The 25,724-nt window shown below is 34.2% G+C and overlaps 1 protein-coding gene and 1 non-coding gene across 2 annotated transcripts; one reads left to right on the forward strand and one right to left on the reverse strand.

Annotated features, from left to right (window-relative positions):
- Positions 1-287: 287 nt before the first annotated feature.
- LOC116765372 (protein snail homolog Sna-like) lies at positions 288-2,358 on the reverse strand. Its single transcript, XM_032654838.2, has 2 exons — positions 2,006-2,358; positions 288-1,783 (listed from the first exon to the last, which is right to left on the reverse strand). The coding sequence occupies exons 1-2, from the start codon at positions 2,172-2,174 to the stop codon at positions 825-827; spliced, it is 1,128 nt and encodes a 375-aa protein (XP_032510729.1). The 5' UTR covers positions 2,175-2,358; the 3' UTR covers positions 288-824.
- Positions 2,359-25,333: 22,975 nt separating this feature from the next.
- Positions 25,334-25,425, forward strand: Trnai-uau (transfer RNA isoleucine (anticodon UAU)). Its single transcript is given in 2 exon segments — positions 25,334-25,371; positions 25,390-25,425. It is a non-coding gene; the product is annotated as a tRNA-Ile (tRNA).
- The last annotated feature ends 299 nt before the right edge of the window (positions 25,426-25,724 follow it).

A 25,724-nucleotide genomic window follows, 5' to 3' on the forward strand; every position in this document is an offset into this window, starting at 1 on the left:
TAAAAAGGTAAATTTTTAAGAGAACAGTGGCTGTCCAAATTAAAATGAAAACTTTGATATTATTTGTAGATAACAATATAACCATTTATTGATAAGACATATGTAGAATGAGTAAATATAGTAAAATAGTTAAGTACTTAAGAATATCTTTGTGCTTCGACCTGTCGTCAGTGTTTATTGAAAGAAGTTTATAATTTTATGATTTGTAAATTGATATATCGGTGAATGGCAAATATTAAATCGGCAACGTTTCTCAATCAGGGTTTCACAAATAATAGATAATATCTTTTCAAATCATCTTATATTTTCAAGTTACTTAGGTAACAGAAAGGAACGCAAAACGATAACTATTTCATAATTTTACAGCCTCATAGTGATTTTTGTATTCCATATTAAATAACCCTAACTATGACAACGTTTAAAAAAAATTTTTCTTTCTCGTGAATATATTAATCATTTATAACTATAATTAAATTAAGGCACTTTGTACATGGCTAAGGATATGAATATATGCATATAAGTGTATGACACTCGGCGGATGCCACATGACTAGCGACGACGCGATTATAGCGACGTAATATTTACAAAATAATTATTATAAACTTCAAACATCCAAAGAGGTTACAATACATTGGTCCCACAAACTATACGATTATAAGATTCTTATAATTAAAACTCGCATTATAACTACAAATTTACAAAAAAAAAAAAAATAATAATTTAAGTTGTTCTTTTTTTAAATAATAATTAAACTGTCTTTTTAATGGTAAGCGGTTGGTCATATAATCTACTGTTCGAGATCTAAATTTTTGTTTGTCAGTCTTCTAATAGGCATGAACAGGCGCGGAAGGCGGGAGCTGGTGCGGATGTGATGTTTGGTGAGCCTCCGGTCGGTATTCGTATGGAGACGTGCTGGGAGCCCCGCAGCCTCCCTCTAAATGTTTACTCAGCAGTGACATCCGAGAGAAAGTCTTCCCGCATCCCGTGCACGAGTATTTCTTAACATCGGAGTGGGTCTGGAGATGAGCTCGGAGGTTTGATCGGTCAGCGAACGCTCGCCGGCAGTGGTGGCATGAGAACGGCTTCTCCCCGGTGTGAGTACGGATGTGTCCCTGAAGAAGCCACGGACGGGAGAAAGCTTTACCGCACAGGTGACACTTACACGGCAGGGTGTGAGTCCTTATGTGCATCTTGAGAGCACCCAGAGAAGTGTACACCTTAGAGCAGTACTTGCAGCTAAACGATTTCCTAGCAAGACTTCCCTCGGCGGCAGCGCAGTGGTACTGCTGATGTTTTGACAGTCCTGAGTAGGTGGAGTAGGACTTAGCACAGTCTGGGCACTGGTAACGAGGGCGGCGTGGACCAGACACGGAGACTCCAGAGTCAGAGGAGACTGAGCCGGGGGAACGGAGGTCCTCAGGGCATGGAGGCGGCGAGCACGAGGAGGGCGGTGATGCCGGAGAGTATCTGGCGTAGTATTGAGGTTGGACAGGAGGGGACAGGGCTGGGGCAGTCGGATAGAGTTCTTCCATAGGATAAGCTGGATACAGTGTAGGGAGATATGCATATTGAGGTGTAGGGCGAGCCAGTTCTGTGGGCATTGGCTCCAGACGAGCTCGGCACGCGGCTAGGTACTCCAGTTGCTGTTGGGGCCACTCTCGTGGTTCAGATTTAATGTCTGCGGTGGACACCGGTGATGCAGCTTTACTTGGGTAATTGCCAGTCTTGGAGAGATCTTCCGGTTTTGTGCTTAAGTTTTCTGGTTCATCATTTTCTGTATCACCTATTAAATAAAGGAAAGTCTTAATTAATTTACGTGAATAAAAAAAATATATTTTTTTAAAGAATTGTATTAAAACTTTGTAACTAAAATATTTCTAAATTGTTTTTGGCGAGTTCGGATATTATACTAGTAAATTTGAACTTGAAGAAATTTCCGTGATTTTCGATATAATTTTTTATATCGGTATATGAAGGAATGAATTAATTATAAAGATGTACTTACAGTGATAATCATAATAGAGTCTGGTGGCCATGTGGGCGGGGTGAGGCGGTGTAGTGGGCGGCGTCGCTGGTCGCTCCTCCCGAACGAGCACCGGTCGCTTCTTCAGCGGACAGTGCGCATACTTCTTCGACATCAACGAACGAGCCGTTTGAGAATCTTCAACGAGCATCTTGCACTATATCACAAACACTCAACTATAAAACCGTATATTTGTAACGTAATAAAGAACGAATCACAGGTTCACAACCGATCAGTCCACGTATCACTGTATATATCGTATGTAGGAAGCGATCTGCGGTCGTAGCGCGTAGCTCAGTGTTCTGGATGTAAGCGACGGGCGCGTTCACTCGTCGACGTCCAGAGTGGAAGTGGTGCGGTGAGGGAAGTCCGCGGCCTTATAAGCGCTCCCCGTGCGCCGGGGCCAGGTGGCAGCGGCGGCGGCGGTGGAGGAGAGCACGGCCGAGCACGTGCGCCGGGCCCAATCCGCGGAGCACGGGGACGGCCAATGGAGGCGCGGGGCGGCAGCGGCACCTGCGCCGGAGCACCCGGCCCGGCCGCCTTGTGTGCGATATGCTCCTCGACGGGCACGAACGACGCCGAGATCTAATTTTTTGCGAATCTCTCGGGGTTAAGCACCTTTGAACCGACGGTTTGAGACGAACGCGACGTTTTAATAATAATATGAGATATTACGTTACCTCGGGTATTTTATTCCAACCAAAAAACATGTCTGGTTGGAAGCTTTGACGCAGAAATGACTGGAATGTTGTTTTAATTTTAATGAGTTTTCTAAATTCGCATTAAAAATTTAATTTTAAAATTTTTAGAATATATAACTGAAACAAAAGGACATAATATTATGTATCAAAGAATATAATTAAAAAAAATTATCAATATTTAGTTCGAGCTTCCTTAAACGGAGGAAGGTATGTCATTCGTTCTAAATTAAACAGACTATGACCCAGTTACAATTTATGGAAATGTTTACATTATGTTTAATAGAACAAAGAAATGTTTTTAACACAAGCCAGAGACAGCAGACCTTGCTCACCATATGAGGAGCTCATCTCACCTTATTCGATATCGAACTTTGGCCGGTAAGGTCGAGAGGAAAATCCAATTAATTACATTCACGCAGAAAGAAAACTAATGTATTTTTATAAAATAATTAACAATCAACATGTAGACACATTCTGATAAAGATTCTTTTAATTCTTCATATCAGCGGATTCCGATAGCATCGCCACAACAGATCCGTTCCTCGACAAGTGCTCCAATAATAAGCTCACTCAGCATTTTAATTGACGTTTCGTATAACATCCGACCTGACACTCGAAGCTGAATGCCTTATAAAGATTGTTACATATCACATAATTAATATAGCGCATAAGTAAAACAGCTACATGGAGGCAACAGGACTTATTTAATAAAGGACTATAAATACTTTTCGATGTGTAATATTGATATTTCATAAAAGCAACAGTACGTATATTGTGCTAGATGGTTTGTTGAGTAGATAGTGTGAGCAAATAATAATAATGTTTGCCAGCAACCGGAAACAGAACCGGTTGTTTGAAGATTTCCTTGTGTCATATCAACCCCTTGAATGCGGAAGTGTTACGTCCGTGGATGTTATTGTTGGTTACTGTTGTTACTCGAACAGTGCTCATTCCCACAGAGCGCGATGTTCCCTGGTCGATTTAGGTATTCTCACAGAAACTTGTTTGTTGCTCGTTCATCTTATTATTATTTCTTAGCCGTCTTTGAGACGTTTTTCATTTTATTTATGTTGTACGGTTTTATATGGATTTACTAAATCTTACTTACTGCTATCTTGAGTCTACCTATTGATACAAAGTAACGTTTTCAAATCTTAACGTCTTTATAAATATCTAACTTACATCTTACAGACTAATAACGCTTTAGTCTTTAAAGACTAAGTAATTTTTTAACTATTTTTCATATATGTATAAAGTCTCGCATGTTTTCTTCATATCCGCATCATCCTCGGACGACCTTCTATTGTAAAACGATATCATGATATTATGAGTCATTATAATGTGTCAAGACAGACGTGCTGATCATTGATCATCAAACTGTGACTAAACAAGATAATTGGAAAAATATATTGGACAATCATACAATCCCTTACTTAACAATATACATATACTTAATAAAAATATACATATATTTTCATGTTAAATTTTTCTCCAAAGAAGAATACAAACACGAATATCATAGTTCCTCAAACACATATTTTAAAAATATTAATTATATTTCTTATAATTTAATTGTTTACAATCGTAACTTTAATATCAACAAATAATGATAATATTCTAACTAATTTACTTTATTGATATGTTTTGTCAGTCATTACTTAAGTAGCTATCGAGAGAGCTCATGAATGAATCGTTATCGTCCTGGGAAACGTAAACAGTTCATAGGAAGACGATTGATTGTAAACAAACAAACAAACAAATATGTAAACAAATCGATGTACAGATATTCGTTGGTGATTATAAATAGGTCACGGCAAATGCTTTATGATAGGTATTGTTGAATTTGAAATTAAAGACATAAGGTGCTGTAGGAATATGATGATTGTTTGTCTGTTTGTGAATCATCATTATTATGGTTTTATATCACAATGTGTGGATCGGAATCAAGACTTTTGTTCTCGAATTTTTTTATTATTTTTTATTATTATTATCTATTTATTTTGAATAACATACAATAACGTCATTACGACAATATTCAAAGCTTGTTAAATTATTAACGATCCCAAATCTGTATACATAAATATTAGAACATACATAAATCTTCATATGTATATAAAATAATGATGCAGTTTTATTTAAAAAAAACTTAGATATGAACAAACTAAATAAATAAAAAAATTGCAAAATAAGTAACGTAGTTATCATTAAGTAGAAAATGTCATTAGAAGTCTACTTATGTATTAATAAAACAATAGGAAATCATAAGAATTTTAAACAAAGAAGTAAAACCTCTTTCTGTGGTCTCAATAACGTCGATGATAGTAAATAATTAAATATTTTATAATGGCAATAAAAATAGGACGAGGAGGCGTCGGGTAATCGCAGTCAAACGGGGTGTCATCACCGTGATGGAGGGGAGACGGCTGCGTCGGCCAGGTGCGAGGTCGCGGGGGCCGGGGGCCGCGGGTTGCGGGCCGGGGGCCGGGGGTCGGGGCTCCGGTCTCCGGGGCGCGTGCGTAACGGTCGCGGCACGAGCTGCGCCTGCGCAGGGGACGTGCGCTATGCCGTGGCGGAAATAGCCATGGACAGGGGCGCCGCGGGCAGGTGGGACGCGATATATGGAACGCTTTCAATGTCACACAATTGGCGGTTAATTCATCGCATATATTATTTAATATGAATAAAATCAATGTTGTAGCTCCATGCACATAATGCGAGAGGAGAATGGTTTAAAGTAATATGTTCCAACATTAAAATATGATTCAATAAGAAGTTTTGAAAAAGAAACAAGATTTTTGTAGGTATATATATTCAGATAGTATAAAACAAAGGATATCATAGTTTAAAAAATCACATAAAATCTCATAGAGTCATAACAATAGATGCAAAAGATATTTTCATTTTATAAATACTATAACCGGGTAATATTTCCCGGTCATAAAGTCTGTGTTATTTCAAACATATTAATTTGTTAATTAATTTATTATTATTTATGTTTATTAATTTGTTATATAAGTAATAAATTTCCTAGCCACGGAAAACATCAAAAACAGATGTCACTGGGAATTCCTATAATTTTATATGACATTGTGTAACGATTTAAACATCGAACACCTGAGCTATAAGCGTCACTGTTGTATGTATCTATGACATTGTTTGTCGACCTTTACTGTTCATAGACTACAAAGCTGTAGGCACCCACGAGAGACCCAGCATTGAATTGAATCAGTGCACAGCTATGTCGGCAGCTGGATCGCGTGCAGAATCACATGTCTACCCGAATCGCACATCTGCAACGAGAGAGCTGCTCGGTATAAAACGACCTAAACTTCGTCCAACGTCTATGAAATCACCCCAAGTTTTATACGACATAGTACCTTTTAGAAATAAACACGTCGATTAGGGTCTCCCCCATTCATTGTTCTGGTCTCCGGAATCGAACGACGTAACCGACGTCTGTATGTAAACGCATACAGCATTTTATTATTGAAATCACTAGTTGCGGAGTTACCCTGTGACTTATGCCCCTAAACGATTATAAACTGTATGACGTTCGAATTAGATACGTTTCTTCTTGTAGGTTAGAATTTTATTGTGTCCATAGAGTACTCTTTATCACAGCATAATATTCTGCACATTCGCCCTTTCTGCCTCGAATTATTTAAACCTGCAGGTAGGTGAGTAGTTTAATTTTAAATAATGGCATAGCTGTATAGTTCTATATAAAGCACACAGGGCCATTCAACGCTTTTATAAACACTTTTAATACAGATGGATTGAGTATCCATATACAGGTTGATGCTTTTTAATAATTTTTCTTAAAACCACAAAAAGATTTTTTTTTATAATTTTATTGAAACAAAATGTTAATTCCTAATAAATAGTTAACTAGAAATGTACGAAATGAGATTTAATAATACTAACTTTTCTGAAGGTTTGAGAAACTTAATTATATTAATTATATGAATAATAAATAATATAGTTAATATATACAAAATAACAATTTCATTTTCAAAATAAATCAACAAAGAGTGTACTGTAAATAGAAATTTTCACGCAATGAAATAATTAAAAGAAAAGAAATTACTATGCATTAAATCTATGTTACTTAAACAGCCTGTATATAAACGGCTGTAACAGCTGAGATTTCGGCACACGCTATAGAGACGGGCGTCACCGGGCACCTTTCACCCTTGCGACTCGCGCATTCCCCGGCCTCCTTACACACGGACAACGCACACTACAACTTTAAAATTCACCTCAATCTACGACTTACGTCTGTTTGTAGTCTAATTGTTGCTATAAACATATTTCTTTGTTCTTTAAAAGAAGTTGTTAATGTTAGATGTACATTTTATATTGAATCAAAGTGACATAAAGCATATTTTGCCATGATTTAATTTTTGCTTGAAAATTTTAAAAAGATTCATATTTATAAAAAATGTTAGTGTTATAATATTACTGACAAAAATTATGAAAAAGTTATCTTTTGTAATGTAAGGCTTAAGTAATAATTATAATTTATAAAAGGATTAAATTAAAAGTAAAAAAAAATTAAATTAAATTAGATCTGTTCAGCTATTTATTACACAGACTATGCAAACTTGGGCTAAACATATAAATAATATATATACAAACATTTAACTAAGAAATTGTGCAAGTTTAATTAAAAAAAAATATACATAATTGTTAAATTCCGTTAAAGAGCTATTCTATGAAATAAAACAAACAGAATTATATTCTATTAGTATATATATGAAATAACTCATTTATAACAGTTAACACAGATATTTATACATTTAGAAATCTGCACCTGTATCTAATTGACTTTTATTAGACAAAGCAAATCAGAAAACTGTTGCAAACTAGTTAAAGTAGTAGTTCACACCTCGTCTGCCCGTGATCACGGTTGCTGCAAAGTAACCGAAACGTCGGGATTATGTAGTTTTTAAATAATAAAATCCGCGTAGTAAATCCGAACAATACTATTTTCATTTAGTTAAAGTAATATTGAAATACACAAATCTCACAGAATTTGATTTATTCTCTCTGTAATGTGACGAAATTTCTTATAAACTATAAACAAATATTTATATAAAGTTTTTAAACAAATATATATGTAAACATATACAATTTATCTTGTCAAGAAAAACCACCAGAAGGAATAAACTTTTAGGTATAAAGTGCTGAGACTTAAAGACGCGCATCTTTTTGTGTGAAATTATTTAAAAGACATAAGAATTATTATTCTTACTAAAAGTATAATTCTCAATAAAGTAATAAATACTTTCCTAACAATAAAGTGCAGTTTTTTTTGGGATACCTCTATAAAGAAACTGTTTAAAATAAAATCCCGGGAAACAGAAATGTCACGGTTCCCACATGTAAATGTTATTTTTTTTTTCTGTAAAATCTTACCGTTATAAAGATTTTTTTATGTACCTTAACGAAGAGGTATTTATTAATAGTGCAAAGGTAAGGGGGAAACCTGGGGTTGGTTTTAGGGCAGCTGCATCACTGCAAAGCAGGACCGAGCAAGTTCCTCGTTAGGGCTTTGGGATTAAGGAGAGCGTGTATGACGGGTAACGGTCTGAGATTAGTTTAGATTATGTTATAGTATCCATATGTATCAACTACGGTGTCAAATAATGAATTAATTTAGGTTTAGCAGATTAACATCTCGTGCATGTAAAATAATAATTTGACATTCACAGAACATGTTATATATTCTTTTTTTTATATCCATATACGTGTATCAAAATGCTAAAGAGTATCTCAAGTGATTTAATAATATTAAGGCTGATTTGAAATTCTAGACTGTTAGTATTCTGTATTCTTTTCATGTAAGGATTCAACAAAATGTACAAAAAAATTTTCTTTAATAAAATAAATCCCACTTAAAATCAGTGTATTATAATGGACCTTTATTTACCTCTTTCAATAGTACCAAGTCTACCTAATATATATTTCGTTTATCTTAAATAGTTAACAGTAACAAATATCGAATTAAACGTAATTACTAAGCCAAACGGGCACACCCGTTCCGGGACACCTTTTCGTTTAATCAAAACTTGTTTGCACACCTAGCATTTAGCAGCCAGCCAGCGTTTCGTACGGCCGCTGGGGAGAGCGGCCAACAGCGCCAGACGAACTCATAGTTGCACCACTTGCACCCGAACACCGGCACCGGTTTGTTTGACGACGCCATCTTTTCATTTATATATTTTTTTGGCTGTATTGAAATTTATTAAAAGCTCAGTGAGGGTGCGCGTGCGCCGTGATCACTACCGAGATTGCTGCACCTGGCCCACGCGCTATGGAGCTGTCTGCCAGCACATGGCACTATACGTTACAGCCACAACAATGTTAACATGCGCTATCGATAAGAGACATCCAACTTATCTATAGCCCACATACTTCATGCTTTATTAGAAATGGTAAGAAGGTTATCTTCTCCATATTAGGCAGTTAACGAGTTGATCGTTTGCAAAGGAGCCGCAATCTATTGCGTCGTTTGGACCACACCGTCTGGCATATAGTGCACGACGTGGAAGCAGTAAATCTGACCAATGTCAGTTTGTTCAGTGGATCGCGTGCGTGAACAGTGAGGCTGTGAGGCTGCGAGCCCGCGACGCTGTGGTCTCCGTGTAACGTAACGTCGATACGTGTCATACTATCGACCGCCCACTGAGCACCGCTTATGTGGTCTGCACTAATTCAAGAACCTGCTGGCTTCTACACGCCGCTGAGGCCTTTTGTTAAAATACCGTTTAATTTACAATCGTATTCTGATCAAGTTTATTATAATCCGCTATAATATTATGCCATGAGCGATTACTTTTTATTACATAAAATAATACAATACAATTAAAAAAAATTAAAACAAACGTCTATGTAAATGTTAGTGTTACACCCACACTAAACTAAACAAAAAGATAATTTTTCAGTGTCTAATAATTCATTCCACAAATAACAAATACTTTTCCAAATGTCATACTAGAACTTATCAAATTATTCACGTCGTCTAAATAAATTGAAGTCTAGACTTGCTCCAGACTAATCCGATCTAGGTCCGAGTGCTTTGTGTCCAACCACCAGTTTCCGTAACCGTGAATGTCAGTCTCGATGTATTATACGGAAACAATGTGGACCACATTCGTGCACTCCGACCACGGGCCTGTCGTGTCTGCGAGTGCGGCTCGATGTTTGCGCTCGTAAAGTGTCATTATGGTAACAGTACCTCATTGTTGTTTTGGGCGATGGCCGTCTCCCAATATTATGGGCTTGCTTTAAAAGCTCCGCGTCACGGCGAATTATAACCAAAATGGGTTACGACTTACAGCCAACTCTTGTGAAACTTTTACAGGCCATCGTCTTCGAAATCTGGTTCCGTTTTATGACCTTCGAGCTTTAACTGCCAAAGTAAGGTAAAAAATGCGCCGCCACATTCTTAAATTTGTAATATGATGTGAATTTAAACATCAATCGATCGGTTGAGGCTAGTAAGAAATATTATCTGCAATTTCTTTTTATCTTTGACTACGTCCCATTAAACGGTAATAAATTAAAACATCTTCATCATTTTGAAAGAGTTTATAACAATAAATGTTATTATAAGATAATGTAAACAAAATAACTATATATATATATACTTAAGGTAGGTATGTTTAAACAGATAAATTTTAAAATTACTTTAGTATTTATAAAAAAACAAGTGTGTAAGACTTATGACATAAGTTTCTTACTTACGCAATAATGGCCTATTTTCTGTTAGACGTCCACGTTATGCAACATATTGCCATTGACCTTATTAGTGTATTCTGCATAAAGATTGTATTTCGTTTGCCTTAACAATAAAAGGAGTTGTTTATCCGTGTCAAACGTGTGAATAATAAATTTACGGTGTCTATTTCTGTTATTGCATAAGTAATGTGTAATATCAATGCACCTATCAGCCTTATTTCTGTCCTATGATTTCAATGCAGTATTTTAGTCTGCAATAAATATAATTACGGGTTCAGTATAAAGAAAGTGCTGTTTATAGGTTCTTCTGAATATTAACATGTATATTAGGTTCAAATCTGTTTGAAGTCGTAACAAACACTGTTATTAACATCGTGATTATGCTATTGTTTGTGAATCATAAAACAATGATTATTGAAAATGATTATGAAGACGTCAGGCAATGATCAAAGTTTAATATGAAAGTATGCTTGAATAAGCAAATATAATGGCCTTAATGATATGGAAGACAATGGAGTTCCTTTGGGCGCAGCATAAGTTGTGACTAAAATTCACGTTCGGATTGCCACTTGATTGGAGTTGACTCGCTCTGTTGATCGCTACATTAGAATATGCCTCATTGTTGACTTGTCCATCATAAAAACAAGTCCATAATTTCATGTTATAACAGTTTTACAATAATACTTTCCCAATAATACTTTATTGTAAAAGATAAAATATTCTCAAGAATTTATTACACTTTACATAAAGTATATTCCTTTGTTGTAAGAGTATGTGTTATGTTCCTCCGCATTTATTCGCTTGTTATTTTTAATGCATTTGTTGCTGTAACTATTTTGTTATTTTAATTATGACTTGTTACTTACTTAAGAAGTTATTTAAGTTAGTAAGATTTTTATATACTTAGGAAAAGGAAATTAACGTGAATTTTGTTGTTTTCACCAACTATTACGTACTTAGGTTAGTTTACTATTACTTACGCGCTTAGGTTGTTAACACTTACCTATTAAAAACGGATAAAATAAAATGAAGTTGAAATTCGTTCCGTCTTAACGACCTCAAATAAATTTATAAAATTTTATTTTGTTAAAGATTCAACTTATTAAAAATGTTAGTTTATAATAATTTTAAGATCTAAAATAATTTTACCAATCTCACAACAACACAGAAAAATATACAAGAAAATGTAACTAGTTGACAAAAATGGTCTTATCTGTGTAATGAAAATTTCTTCCGAAATATTATTTGTTTTAAACATATAAAAATCAAAGAATAATGTGAAGTGAATTCCATACTATAAACGCACATCTGGGATGACATTATAATAACGATGCGCGGTACACACATAACGCTGTACTATTTTCATTTAAATTTAAACAACGTAGTGAGAAGTATTGATATGTTTCTTTTTATTCATTATATAAATGGAACAGGTTATCCAGGTATACGTAGTGTTGAATGGAGGTGTAATCAGCTATTGAGCTGACGTCACCTGCGGAACCCGTTGTTATTGTGAGTCCACTAGGATTGTACGACGCGTTCACATCTCCAAAACCGAAATCACTCAACACTATGTATTTGGATTTGTTTAGCAACCGGTTTACATTTAATCGTTTTAAATAACTTCTACAACTGTTATGGTGTATAACTTGCTTGTTACCAAAATTATACAGGTGTTGTAAAGTTAATACAGATTTCGCGACATTGGATAAATGTTAAGATTAACAAGATTCCAAATTAATCTATCTAAACTACTACTTTTGCAAAGTTCATGGTCCAATAATATTTATAATAAATATGCCTGCTTATTCTGCAATTATAGTTTCCTTGTTAAAGTAATTAATAAAAGAACAGATAGTTTTAAAGCGTAATGTAAAATATCCACAAAAACTCTTCTCAATCCTCACATAATTTGCCTTTTATACGCTTTATATTTTAAATAACTTTTTTATAATCTGTACGTAATAAAATGAAAATATATTGACAATAATTAATATCAATCATCATATCATTCATACAGATATTGGAATTCTATAAATCTATACGCCGGATATAGTGGTATGACCGGAAACACTTGTTTGTCCGCTGTGCAGGTACGTTCCTGCTGTATAGCATAAATACATACTTACGTACAGTCGGGACCCTCTGAACGCACGTGCAAGCTCATGAGCGAACACAATATCTCATGATCCGGATTTTATTGCGTCGTTCTTTCGACGTCCTCAATACTCCGAGACGCTCCGCTCTCAGCCTGAGATTCCTTTATATCAAACAGGAACCGTATCGTCAAATTAAATACAATTACCATATTCAAATTGTCTATGTTATTTTTATATTCTATATTTTTTTATTTTTAATCTATAATTTTAAATACATGAATGTAGATCAAGTCAAATTTAATGTTATAAGAAGAACCTTTATATAAAATGAGATTTTCCGAACCATTAACAATAACGATGTAAGTGTTCCACATAGTTCACAGACAGAAGTGCGTGATTATTAATCAAACAATGGGCATTCCGTGAAACAGTGTGTCGGCAAGATGTTCGATAAGGGTCCAGTAGCAAGGCGATCAAACGACTCGGCAGCCACTGACTCAGACGCAATAAGTATTTCGTGTTTATAGTTGAATGGTTTTGAATAATTGAAGAAGTTATTTATAAGTTTCCTCTTTAGAAGCAAATCGTGTGCGCGATCGCAGCCGGATGCCGGCACCCTTCGGAGGGCATGCCTTCACAAAGGTATTTAGTCTATTTAAAGACATCCTGCTTAGTGCGGGGGCCCAAGTCTTCTCGCACGTGCGTCAAGTGTCCTGTGCTCGCCGACCTGTCAATTACTGTCACCCTCACCCATCTTCGCGAGCGCCAACGTCTCAGCTGATAAACTAAGTGTTCACTTACCTTTGCAGTGCATCATTTCTACATTTGTATTCTGTCAGTACTGATTCGTTGTGACTAGAACTACTTAAAAAGTTTTCCTTAAGTGCATTTTAAACAAAATACAAAGATCTTAAACATCCAGCCTTTATTCACTTATCTCTAGGAATCTACAAAAATACATTCAGTAGATAAAAATGATAGAAACATCCACAAAATAATAAAGTATCATCACGATTGATAAATTTTTATTAATATTTAATTTGAAGCCAGCAATAGGTGCTACACAAAGTTTACAAAGCAAGTATCTTGTTCTACTTGAATAACTCATATACATTTATCTGATGGACACAAACGATATCACACAGGCGAAAACAATGGCTATCGATTATAAAGAATAGTTAGTGGACCGAAGATTATGGAGGCTTCTTGAGACGTGGGCACGGCTGCTTCCAAGCGAGGAAAGCGGTGGTTCGGTTGCTTGTACCTATTGCTCTTCTAACTGATGTTTATTATTCATGATTATTATAACAATTACTATTGCTTTCTCGTTAAGTTACAATATTATTTTTACACATATGTATAAAAACTGCACATAAAAACAATGAAATCATGTGTGAATTGTGGAAAAGAAAATAAATAAGAAATTTTCTAAATACAAACTAGAAGTATGTATTTTAATTCAGCCTCTTTAAATCTGTTTTAACTATTCTATAGTACCAACTCAAAGTAAGTCATAATATAAGATAAAATCTGCTCAGATTTTCCGATACCACAAGACTGGGGTAATAAACGGGATGACAAATTAAGATTTATTATTCTATCTATTCAAGCTGTAAGTGATTCCTCAGATATTTCCCCTAGTTTATGAAAATTATTAAAAACTATATCACCTACGCAGACCTTAGACTTTTGAAAAGTGTTTCAGAACATGACGATCTTACATTGATAGCAGGGCTGGTACCTCTATGACTAAAAATGTCATATGTGGAATCATTTAAAGTACCGACGACAACCCTCCTTTTCTTTAGACGGAGCAATGACCTCGACACTGTCTGTTCCCCTCTCAATTTCAAAACTATCTAAACCACATGTTCCTGACCTACCCCATTATTTTCAAAATACACTGAGTGATGCTTTCTTCCGATACGGAACCCAAGAACACGTCGATTTTAACACCTTTAACTCAGAAATATTTAATGTTGTTTATTTTCGTAATCCTCCTTCTCATAGACTAAGAAAAAAAATAAACATCAGCATATACTTCATAATCATAATTACTTAACGAGCATCTTGAATATTTGTAAAGATCTCAAAATCCATTGGATTCAGTCATTGTTTCCGGCATCGATTACGTAAATAAATCAATCGAGTTCAAATATCGCTCGGGCCATCTCATTTTCTATCCGAGACACTTGCATAATTGAAGCGATTTGCACAGAGTGGCCGCATTGGGCATCTAGTCAGAGTGAGTTGTTGCGCAAAACTAACAATCTTCGATGGTTTGACGATGAAACAGTGAAATCGATGTTTCGCCGTAACTTACCGCATCACTTGTTCCATATTTAATGGTATGTCTTATCTTAAGGCATTCTCATTCATCAATAACAAGAGATAAAGGAACGAATGTAACATATCCGTAATTAATGATATGGCACGATTGATGTTGTGCCAAAAATGAAAAGTATTGAAAAATAACCAATTTTAATGAATGGACTTTTGTTGTTACATAAAGTATTCATTTAACAGTACGGCATAACACACTGCATCAATTAGTGTCAAATTTTTATACATTGATTCAATACGATTGTTTGATGTATGTAACTGATTATTGTAACTAAAACTATTGTTATCAGATAATGAAATTCACTTATTAGTTTTATAATATTCTATAGGTATATAACTATCAATCTCGGATTCATGAAAGGCTGTGGGGATATTGAAGCTAATTATGAATCATACAAACAGTGTCCAAAACTGTCTTGCCCTCCCCCGGGTACTGCTAGCCGCTAGATTTCTGACCACCTCATAATTTCTCGCCACCTTTACTACACCTACATAAAATCTGTATTATTTGCATGTCATACTCAATCATGGCAAAGCGCCACTACTATTTATTTTTGCTTGAAATGTTCATAATTTAACCAGGTCTCACATTATAGGAGTGTTTTATTTAAGATATTTATTATGCTCTTGTGGCCTTTCAAAATTTGGTTTAAATTGTTTTTTTTTTAAACAACCTAATAAAATTTTTATTTTGGCCAGCTTCATTTTGTAATGATAATGAATTAAAATTTACTACGTCCATAAATTCAAAACATATACAATTTACGAAAGAAAAGAAAGTAAACAATAAATATTTTCTATTTTCCAAGTTTGAACTGTGAACTTTCTTTTCAAACGTTGGATCACAAAACGATACATAAATGATGATTTGCAAAAACAAATAATAATGATGTCTAAGTTCATTTGATCACTCCCTAAGAGTCAAAGGCATTGGTTGTTTGACCTCCGATAGTTGTGCCGATAAGTCCGCGATAAGGCTGTGAATCAACAATACTATATATCTGAACAATAAAGTGAAACAATTTGGAATTGTTTTATCTTAGCGACATGGCGCTTTGTCTGTGAAATAAACTAGACAAAGATAATTTCAGTTGTCTTTAGAGCCAACCGGTCTTATGAGTCACTATGATTGTTTAATTCAAGCTACTAAACGTGTTGCAGCGCATGGGCACAATCACAACAAGCCATATTTTCATCAGTCTAATTGTGCACCGACCAATAATTTAACAGATATACAAAATTAATAGTCCGTTACAAGGATACAGAAAACATACTCGATACTTATGATTTGCATTTGAATAATTCATTTTAAATTCTCTGCATTTATCTTTATACAAAAGCACAAATTTGTAATGCTGAATAAGAACATGGATAGAACACAAACAATATAACTGTAACAAAAAACTTTGATGAAAACTTTAACGACATATGATTTAATTAATTTATACTGTTAGTAAATTTTAGGAAAAAAAATCACCTTAAACAGCTTCATCACCTGTTGATGATGATCAATTGTTATTGCGGTAAACTGAATGTCATAACATCATATATCAAGTCACCTATCAGTGAGTATAGTTTATGTTTATCGCACTTTGAAGTATTCGCTCCAACGTCTTGCTGTTCGACAATTCAACCAAATTAATTTATCGGTGATCTTACTCCAGCTGATTGATGATTGAAGATTGGATCAATGCTTGCAACGTTTTTAAGTACACATAGAGTATGGAGGGGCCGTGAGTGTTGATGTGATATCATAAATAATACAAATAACTATAATTATAACCAGATCTTATATAATATTTAAATATTGGTTTACTTTCTTCCTGAATATATGATATAATTTGTTTATTTACGACCTAAGCAGAAAATTCCATAGTCGGTTACATATTAATACGTGCGGTTCATATACATATGTCATAAAGATCATGTAGATAGAATATTCAAGATTGTGATGATAACAAGAGAAAATTTTAACATCCAAATAAAGACGCAGTACAATCGTAAACCGACGTATTCAAAAGATGCGACCACACGTCACCTAAAATACTAGATAATCACGGGGGCATGTACCTGTTGCGTTGCGCGCTCCTTTCATGGAATATTCTTCTTATTATAGAACACACGACACAATGCCGGTTTATCTGGACGCATTATGAGGAGCATCTCCGCTCCTAGATCGCACGATAATGTTCGTCGTCGACTCACAAAAGTGTAGGGCGCGCTGACGGTACGGCGACGCGACGCGATGTTTAATAGCTGAAGCCGGGGTAAAATGATATCGAATAGAACTGACCTTTGTACTCTATTGGTAATATTAGTACTGTGATCTTCTTTGTCTTCATCCTACCTGTCAGCATCTCCTTAAGGAGGAGCCGTGTTGTCTTCTAATAGAAAGTGCTCAGAGGTATCGACTAAGTCATTGTTCCTTCTTCGAGTTAATTCAATATGCTGCTGTCTATCGAACATTACTTTTTATTTAGCATTTGAATAGACTGTATTGTATTGAGACTGACGAGCAGGTGTGCATCGATTTTATTTTACGTTAACATAAAAACAGCTATTGTTTAATCGTCAAGTAATTTTAATGTCAAGAAATTATTATACCCTTTCGTTGTATTCTAGCATTTTTCTAGCATTTAAAAACCGCGATTCCAAAAAAAAAATCAACACTTGCGTAACTTTTATAAGTTTAGAATTACATTTCAATAAATCTTATCTGTGTAGCCGGATTGTGAATCAAGGTTATATGCTATTATCACTTCAATCATATAGAAAGCGTTTCAGTGACTGCAGTTAGAGGAAGTTAGTGAGCTATTGTGAATAATAAAACGATAGCATTCCACGTGAGATTATAATTTATATGGTCACCCGTTTCAAATGAGCGATGAAAAGGCTAGATGTGTCATCAGAAATCAGTATAGGCGACATGTTTGTCAAATGTAGACACTTTGTCAGGCCGTGAGATCGTCGTCGTGATTCGTGGACGCGCATCCAAATAAAGGCTTATTAACTTCATTCACATGCATATACTCCGAGGCTTTAATTCTATAGAAATATGAGCTACTGCCTTTTTTTATTTATATTTTAGTTTTGATGCACTGACTCTGATTTTTTATGTTTCTTTAATAATAATTCGACACAGATAGACAACAAAAAATAAAAGTCACTAAATAATACCTACCTTTCACTTCACGATTCTATGAATTGGTAATGAATTGAAAATATCATACCATATTCTGAAATAGGCTGTTATAGAAAACGAATTATTAATGAAAATTAATTGGATATAATTAACAACCTGTGATTTTAACTTCACATAAAAAGCGGACTCTTAATTACATCTTCATTATGAGCACGTTTAGAATAAGAGCTCAGGTATCGCAGATGACGCTCGTGGCTATCATTTAGAAGGGCCAATCCTAACAGATGTACCAATTTAATTCGTGTCACCTAGTTTGGTCTTCCCGCTAACAATTAATAACGCCAATGTATGGCGAACGGTCAGCTGGCATATTTTTTTTAGGTTAACGCAGTCTCCGCCTTTTATTCGTCTGCTGACCCATATGTCTCGGTCGTTACGAATATCGCAGGTCTATGCTCTATACCGAGAAGGATATAATTGTCAAGCCGGTTTATTACCGACGTCGATTTAACGAACGACGAATTAAATTATTACGGTATTGATGAATACATTTATATTTAATCAGATTATAATGTACTGTTAGACATTGGGAAGTAATCGTAGAATGCTGTTATCTAGAATATTTATATAATTTAATAATTCATGCTTAAGTATGGCTATGGAATGATAGCAGGTAGTGTATATGGTCTCCCCATACTGCGCTGCCGTGAACCGCGCGATGCTCGGACACAGTGAGATACGAGGTATTACATGAATGTGTAATCAGAGAGTTTATTGATCGCGGCAAGATTAACACCACTTCGCATTGTCTGACTTGGCACGTCTTAAATTTTCCTTTTTTGTGCCAATAACTTAAGGAATTCACGAATTAATTTTTTTCTCCACCTTCATGAATGTCGCCGTTTATCACATCTCGTAAGAATTATGTGATCTTAAGTTGCAGCTTCGCAACCACTTTTCAATTGTAAATTTCTACTTACATGAATTCTTTGAGAATTTAAATAGAAATTTGTGGAATAATAATTTTCTGTTTAACAATGAAAAATGAATAAAACATTAAGTGTAAACGCTAGTTACAAATGTTCTCTATTCATATAAATATTATTTATAAAGAGTACCCTTTTATCATAATTGTGTGATATAGTGGGGTGGCGAGGTCCCATGTGCGTGTGCATCCTGCGCCCCCGCACGTGCCGACCACGCGGCCGGAAGTGCCGCACCATCGGCACACTTACGCTATCACGACCTTCGCGAATATTTGTCTATATACCCATCCATCTTATCTAGGAAGTTTTTATATACAGTTTGTGTTATACAGAACTTAGATTCCACGCTGTAACTTCCAGTGATCTTTCGTGAGTTTCATTGTAAAATTTTTCTATGTCACAGACATACCGACTATTTGAATTTGATATGAACTAGATCCGATGATACTGAATATATTAAATATATATGGCAATGGTCCTCACGGGTTTTTAGAGCGATGGCTATCATCGTATTTGCATAGGAACTGTTGACAAAACTTATGCAGATAAGGAAAGACAGGTTGAGGCTTATCTCCGGCGAGGACAGCAGCGCGTCACTCGCACTCCGGACGTGCGTTATCAAGCTCACACACATCAGAATATCACATCGGCGATCACCGATCGTGTCCCACCTCGACCAGCTATTGGCAGATAAATTCTTTCAAACTATCATACATACCATACTGAGCATACGACTCCGATGACAGATAGCTATTCCTTCCACGAGTCACATAGCCAGCACCACTTATCTTTCTTTTGGTATATTTTCAGCTAGGAAACGTGTAACACCATGATTTGATCTCTTTTGATATGTCGCAATTTACCTTGTACCTTTTTACACAAAAGGTATGTTTGTTACGACAACAGGAAAATAGGCAAAGTTAAAAAGGATTGCATACTGATGCAATCTTTTTTTGCTTGTTGAATTCGTACAACTCCATTTCTAAAACATTTCAAGTAATATTAGATTAATTGAATCCAGTTATTACAAAATCTGTTACTGAAACTAACATTAATAGGAGTAATTCATTTGGACTCCCTACTAATATTTCATTTTTGATTATTCTATTCTTAAAAATTATTCAAGTTGTTTACTAACTTAGAATGGAAACGTTATAAAAAAATTACTTACTTAAGACTGGCTTTCTTCAAAATTAGGAATATATTCATGTTTTATAATAAAATAATGTATATATACTTGGTAAATATTTACTTTTTTTTATTATTTTTTTGTTCATTTTTAACCAAGGATGACTTTAAAGGTAAGATATAAGGGCAATTACGTTTAATAACCAAAAATATATTCAAAGAACGATTATATAAAAAAGGTAACATTTAATTGATTTCACCCGAATCAATTTAATCATAACTTTTTTAAACTGTACGGTAAAAAATATGTACAGGTACGTATTCAGTGTTGTTTGTCACGGTTAACTGGAAACACAACAGTACGATTGTTCCTCCTTAAGGCTTGAACAATAACCTGTTCGAGAGCGGTGACGGATTTTTACCAAAATGTTGTTTCGTTCGCATTCAAAAAGTTTAATGGAATTTTGCATTGCACCATTCGATGTATTGTACAACGGCGAGGAATGTGGATAAAATCAACAACGCACTAAATCTCGCATGCCCGATTGTTGAGAGTAGCATAAAAGAAATATTTATTTTGTGTATTATAAAAAAAAAATGCACAAAGGACTATCGTGCTCATAACGAATACTTTCAATGCTTGATCTAAGCACTTTCACTGTCTAATTCGTGCAGACGGTATAATGACGTATTGTTTATTGTACTTATATTTGGCAGCTTTAAGACTATATGGTCTGATAGTTGTAAATCTGCTACATTAACAACTAGACGATAGGTGTGGTAGTGGAAGGCAGATCGTTGTTCACGCCTACGACGCGATGGTTTGAGCTTGTTGTTCCCGCAACTCGCATTCACCGCTTCGTTCAGCACGTTCTCAGCATATCTGAATCAGTACACAGTCCACGAGGCGGCTTCACTGCCAGATATGGATAAAAATTGAAACACGAAATATAAATAACTCAGTAGGCCTCTACCTACACATTAGATATTTGAAGATTTCTTTATTCTTAACAGTTCATAGCTTGACGCAAGCGAAATTGTTGAAAAACATGCCAGTGGTCTTATATTAGAATATTATATTTCTTTGTGAGTGTAGGCTGTGTATTAATTTTGAAAAAAATATCCATAGCATTCTTTGTATTGTTCTGAAAATATAATAAGTTAATATAAAAAAATCTCTGATTCTAAAAGAGAAAAAATTTAAACACAAAAACAAGGTTAAACAATATTATTTGTCGCATGCATAATGTCATACTATATCAGTGTCATAATGTTGATTGCTAACTCTGTTGTTGTTGCTAATGATTTTTTAGTTAAAACATTGTAAGCATTTTACAACCTAACTGATTGTTGACTTTATCAGATGTACAAATATTTAAGCAGCAGATTTTTAAAACCGAGATTTTGATTTCCAACAAGTCGATTATAAGAAGAAAAAATAACTGTATTATATATTTCAATACTAAAAAAATACTTCTAAACAAAGACAAATAATTGTTTATCCCGTTTATCAGATAGCAAAAGAAATTTTATTACACTCACACATATATAGATTAAAAATAAATACTTTTTAATCTTGACTGCTCTCTTAAATAAAAAGGGCTTTTTAATATCGAATAAATTATCATAATTTAAATGATTTCTCTATATTATATGAATTATTATAAAAATATCTTAACAAATCAGTACGCATTATAATAAAGCCAGGAATGCCGTAGATTTCGCGGATCTTTGCTTAATTTTCTACCTGCTTCTGTAATCCCACGGCCTCGGCGCCTTAACAGGTGTGCACCTGAGAGCAAGCGTTCTTTTTCATTAACTACATACACAATCAAACAAAACGACATCGTATAAGAATGATGCCCGGACCATTCATAACTCTTGGAATTCCTTTATGCGCATTGATCGTGCTTGGCAATGTTTTTTTTTGTCTTCATTACGACATTAACGATATCCGCACGAATACATACTTAAGCACATTTTTGCTGTTTACATAATTAATAATTGTCTTATATATCGTGTTTTTGGTTTGAAGACCATATTATAAACATTTTAAATGACATCGTGCAATCGATCGAAATTGTGTACGTACAAACTACAAATATATGTATATAATTGAAAATGTTTATATTGAATCAATTTATAAAATAAGTAATAAATATATTTAATTTATATTTAAAGTACTTAATTCATGCTCTCTGATTGTTTCAATGTTTACAAAACTTAGTAAAATGATTGCTATAAGCTCAATCGTGTAATTAATTTGTCCATACATTTATAAGTACATGTTACACAATACGCTCCTAGATAATATATCAAACGTAATTCGAGACAAATGTAATTATGGCATGACACGACAGGTTTATTTTGATTTCAACATTATTATATCATGTTTTGACCGAAATGTCCATAATCAGCACACGTGACTTTTATGTGAAAACGAAGCATTTACAGGTCACGTGTCGGAGTTGCTTGACTCTGTAGTCGGTGGAATAAAAATATTTTTTATGCACTGTATAATAATGTATTGAATACTAATAACAGCGACAAATTATTTATAACTTCTTTGATGTCTGCAATTTTGGACGTCAATGAATTTCACTAAGCAGGTACAAATGCAACAATTATCACGAAATAACCAGTGATAGCGACGGCCTTCAACAATTTGGATGAGATAACAAGGTGATATTTATTTCATGTATTTACATTTACACAAGGATCTGTTGAATATCTTGAACAAATAAGCCAACAAGTCACACTATTAGTTTTATACCAGTTTATCGATAAATTCGTTCTTGATTTACTCTACCCATAAAGATAGCCGTGTTACAGTAACCTTGATCTATACTTGAACTAGATATACAAGAGTTAAGGTGCATTTGAATGAATATTTTTGTGTAACCAATAGCCATTATATAATTCGTTTTGTAAAGAGTTTATACTTTCCCACACTGATCTATTTGATATACCCAGATGTACTTCGTTTAAGCATTGAACAATTTCTCTACCTGCAACTTCGAGTCGGTCTCGATCGGTCAATTGTATGAAATTATAATAAAGAGAAAATTATAATACCAACTTTACGTCATCGAAATTCAATATCGAATCTAGTGTGGGAACATCGATGTGAAATGTTTTGAGTAAGTAAGCAAAAACTAAACGCGAAACGAATACTTTCATCTTACATATATAAAAGTGTTGTGAATATAATTTAGTTGTTGTTATACATAACAATGAACAGGTTTGTATTGTAATTAACGATAGTGTGTAGGTTGATTTAGGTTTCCACTGTGGTGTCGGCACCACCAACGCCGCGACCTACCGGCTATCGGCAGCGATCGCTTCGCGTTAATTACTTTCATTAAAGGCAATTGTCCTGTTCAATCAGTCAGCCAGTTTGCCGCCGATATTACCTATTGATAGTTATTAGATCGTAAAAGAATTGACAACAGCACCTTCTTATACATCAGTCTCTCACTGTATGTATTTATTGTAATAACTTTGTATCAAATTTAATTAACATTTACACATCGCTAGCCGAATAAAAGTCATTTATTATTCAATTATGGATTAATAAAAATACAGATATTTAATTATTATTTTTTGTCTACATTTTTGAAGAAATCAAATCCTAGCAGTGACAAGCTAAAGTTAATTATCTTTTCTCCTAACAAAAAACAAACTTCGTCTCTGTATAAACTATCAGAAGAGGATTTATACAAACAAAACAAAGCTCAGTCATTTTATGTTTTAACTTTTAGAGCAACATTTCCATTACTTGACACTTTCATCTTGTCTTTCCATAGACACAGTCACTGCGAAAGATTCGGAAGATTGGAATTAAAAAATATTACGAGAAAATGAGACATAGTTTTAGGTGAAACATTAGTGAAAAGTTTTAAAAGGATTTGTTTCTCGTATTAACTTTATAAAGAACAAAAACCTTCATCTATCCTCACGCAAATGTACTTATATTGTGAGGCTATTAAATTTATATTCATTAAAGCTCCAGTTATATTTGTTTTATTAATTATGATAGCTGTAGTCGTATTTCATTGCCGGTGGCGCTACTAGTGAGAAGCAGCGAGTAACTAAGGCTCAGATCGGTCATTAACATATAATTTTGCTCTACGCTAATCGAATACCCTCGAGCGTAGGGTAACCATATTATGATATTACACCTTATACATCATCCGTGTCGAATATATTTTATTATATTATTATGCTGCACCTCAACTTTTACTTACCTCATTGTTATGCTAGCTTTATGTTCCCGTTTTATGGTATCTTTCAAACGGATCTCTTTCATTCAACTTGGTTTCATTTAAATTCTTGTGTTATATTTGTTTCCGTTTTATGAAAATTGTTGTCCTACATAATTATGAATAATGATCACCCTACAGTTGATTCCAAAGAACCAATAAAACGTGAATCCTTTTCTTTGTTTCATTGTTTATTAATTACTGTTATGTTTTTAATTGTGTGTTAGTGAATCAATATATTATAATTTAATCAACATACAACTACCTTATTCTTTTATTGATTTATTACAAACCCTTTTTTAAATTGCATACTGGATGAACAAATGACAGTAAGTAAGAATTAAATCTAAAAAGGTTTAAAACAAAAAAAATAAAACGAAAACCTTCTCTAACTAAATTATACATATATGTTAAAGGCTTTAAACCACCCCCGTTTTGTATCAGGGGTTAACCAAAATGTTTAGCTTTAAAAAAATATCAACAACAGTTAAAAATATTTTGTTTTGTTAAGTTTTCTTAATTTTCTATTTATTTCTGTTGTAACTTTGATAAAATACTACATAATAACTTTTGCTGGCTTAGTGACTAAGCACTAAGAAAATCCCAGATTAACAATTGTCTTATTTACTAATAATATAATATGTAAGTCACACAACTGCTTATTTCGCTTCTATGTTATATAAAAAATTATCATAATTTTATTTATTAACTAATTATAAGCTATTTAATGTAACTCAAAACATTAGATAAAGCAACAAACGGTCCTGCCATATAACAATTTAATCATTTGTTTAAAATGTATGACGTAATATATGACCGACAGACGGAAGGGCACGGGGGGACGGAGCGCGGAGGACGACACCGGACGCTTATCACACGTTACATAATTTCGTTCGTCCGCTCATCGCTCCAGTGGCGCAATTGGTTAGCGCACGGTACTTATAAGACAGTGTTCGTGAGCAATGCCGGGGTTGTGAGTTCGAGCCTCACCTGGAGCATATTTTTTTATATAAACATAATTAATATAAAAAATATTATAAATAATAATATACAAAGATTTTTAATATTTGATTTTGATTTTTATGTAGTAAATTTATTATGTTTTTGGATCAACATTACAATAACAACAGATATTCCAAACTCATAAATACAATTTTCTAAAACGAAAATATAGAGCACGATTATATAAGTGATAGATGTAACAAAGCTCCGTAGAACAATGCCTTAATTAAAGATAACCGTGTCCGCGGTCGTTATAATATAGTTTCATTCGGAAGTCGGAGGGTGCTCCGAGCAC

Source organism: Danaus plexippus, chromosome 2 (genome assembly GCF_018135715.1).
Source record: "Danaus plexippus chromosome 2, MEX_DaPlex, whole genome shotgun sequence".
Lineage (NCBI taxonomy): Eukaryota > Metazoa > Arthropoda > Insecta > Lepidoptera > Nymphalidae > Danaus > Danaus plexippus.

Excerpts from the sequence above, each read along its gene's own strand:
- LOC116765372 (XM_032654838.2), bottom strand. The coding sequence starts at position 2,174 with ATGCTCGTTGAAGATTCTCAAACGGCTCGTTCGTTGATGTCGAAGAAG. Across the intron at positions 1,784-2,005 it reads ACTCTATTATGATTATCACT|GTGATACAGAAAATGATGAA; the intron begins GTAAGTACATCT and ends TTTATTTAATAG.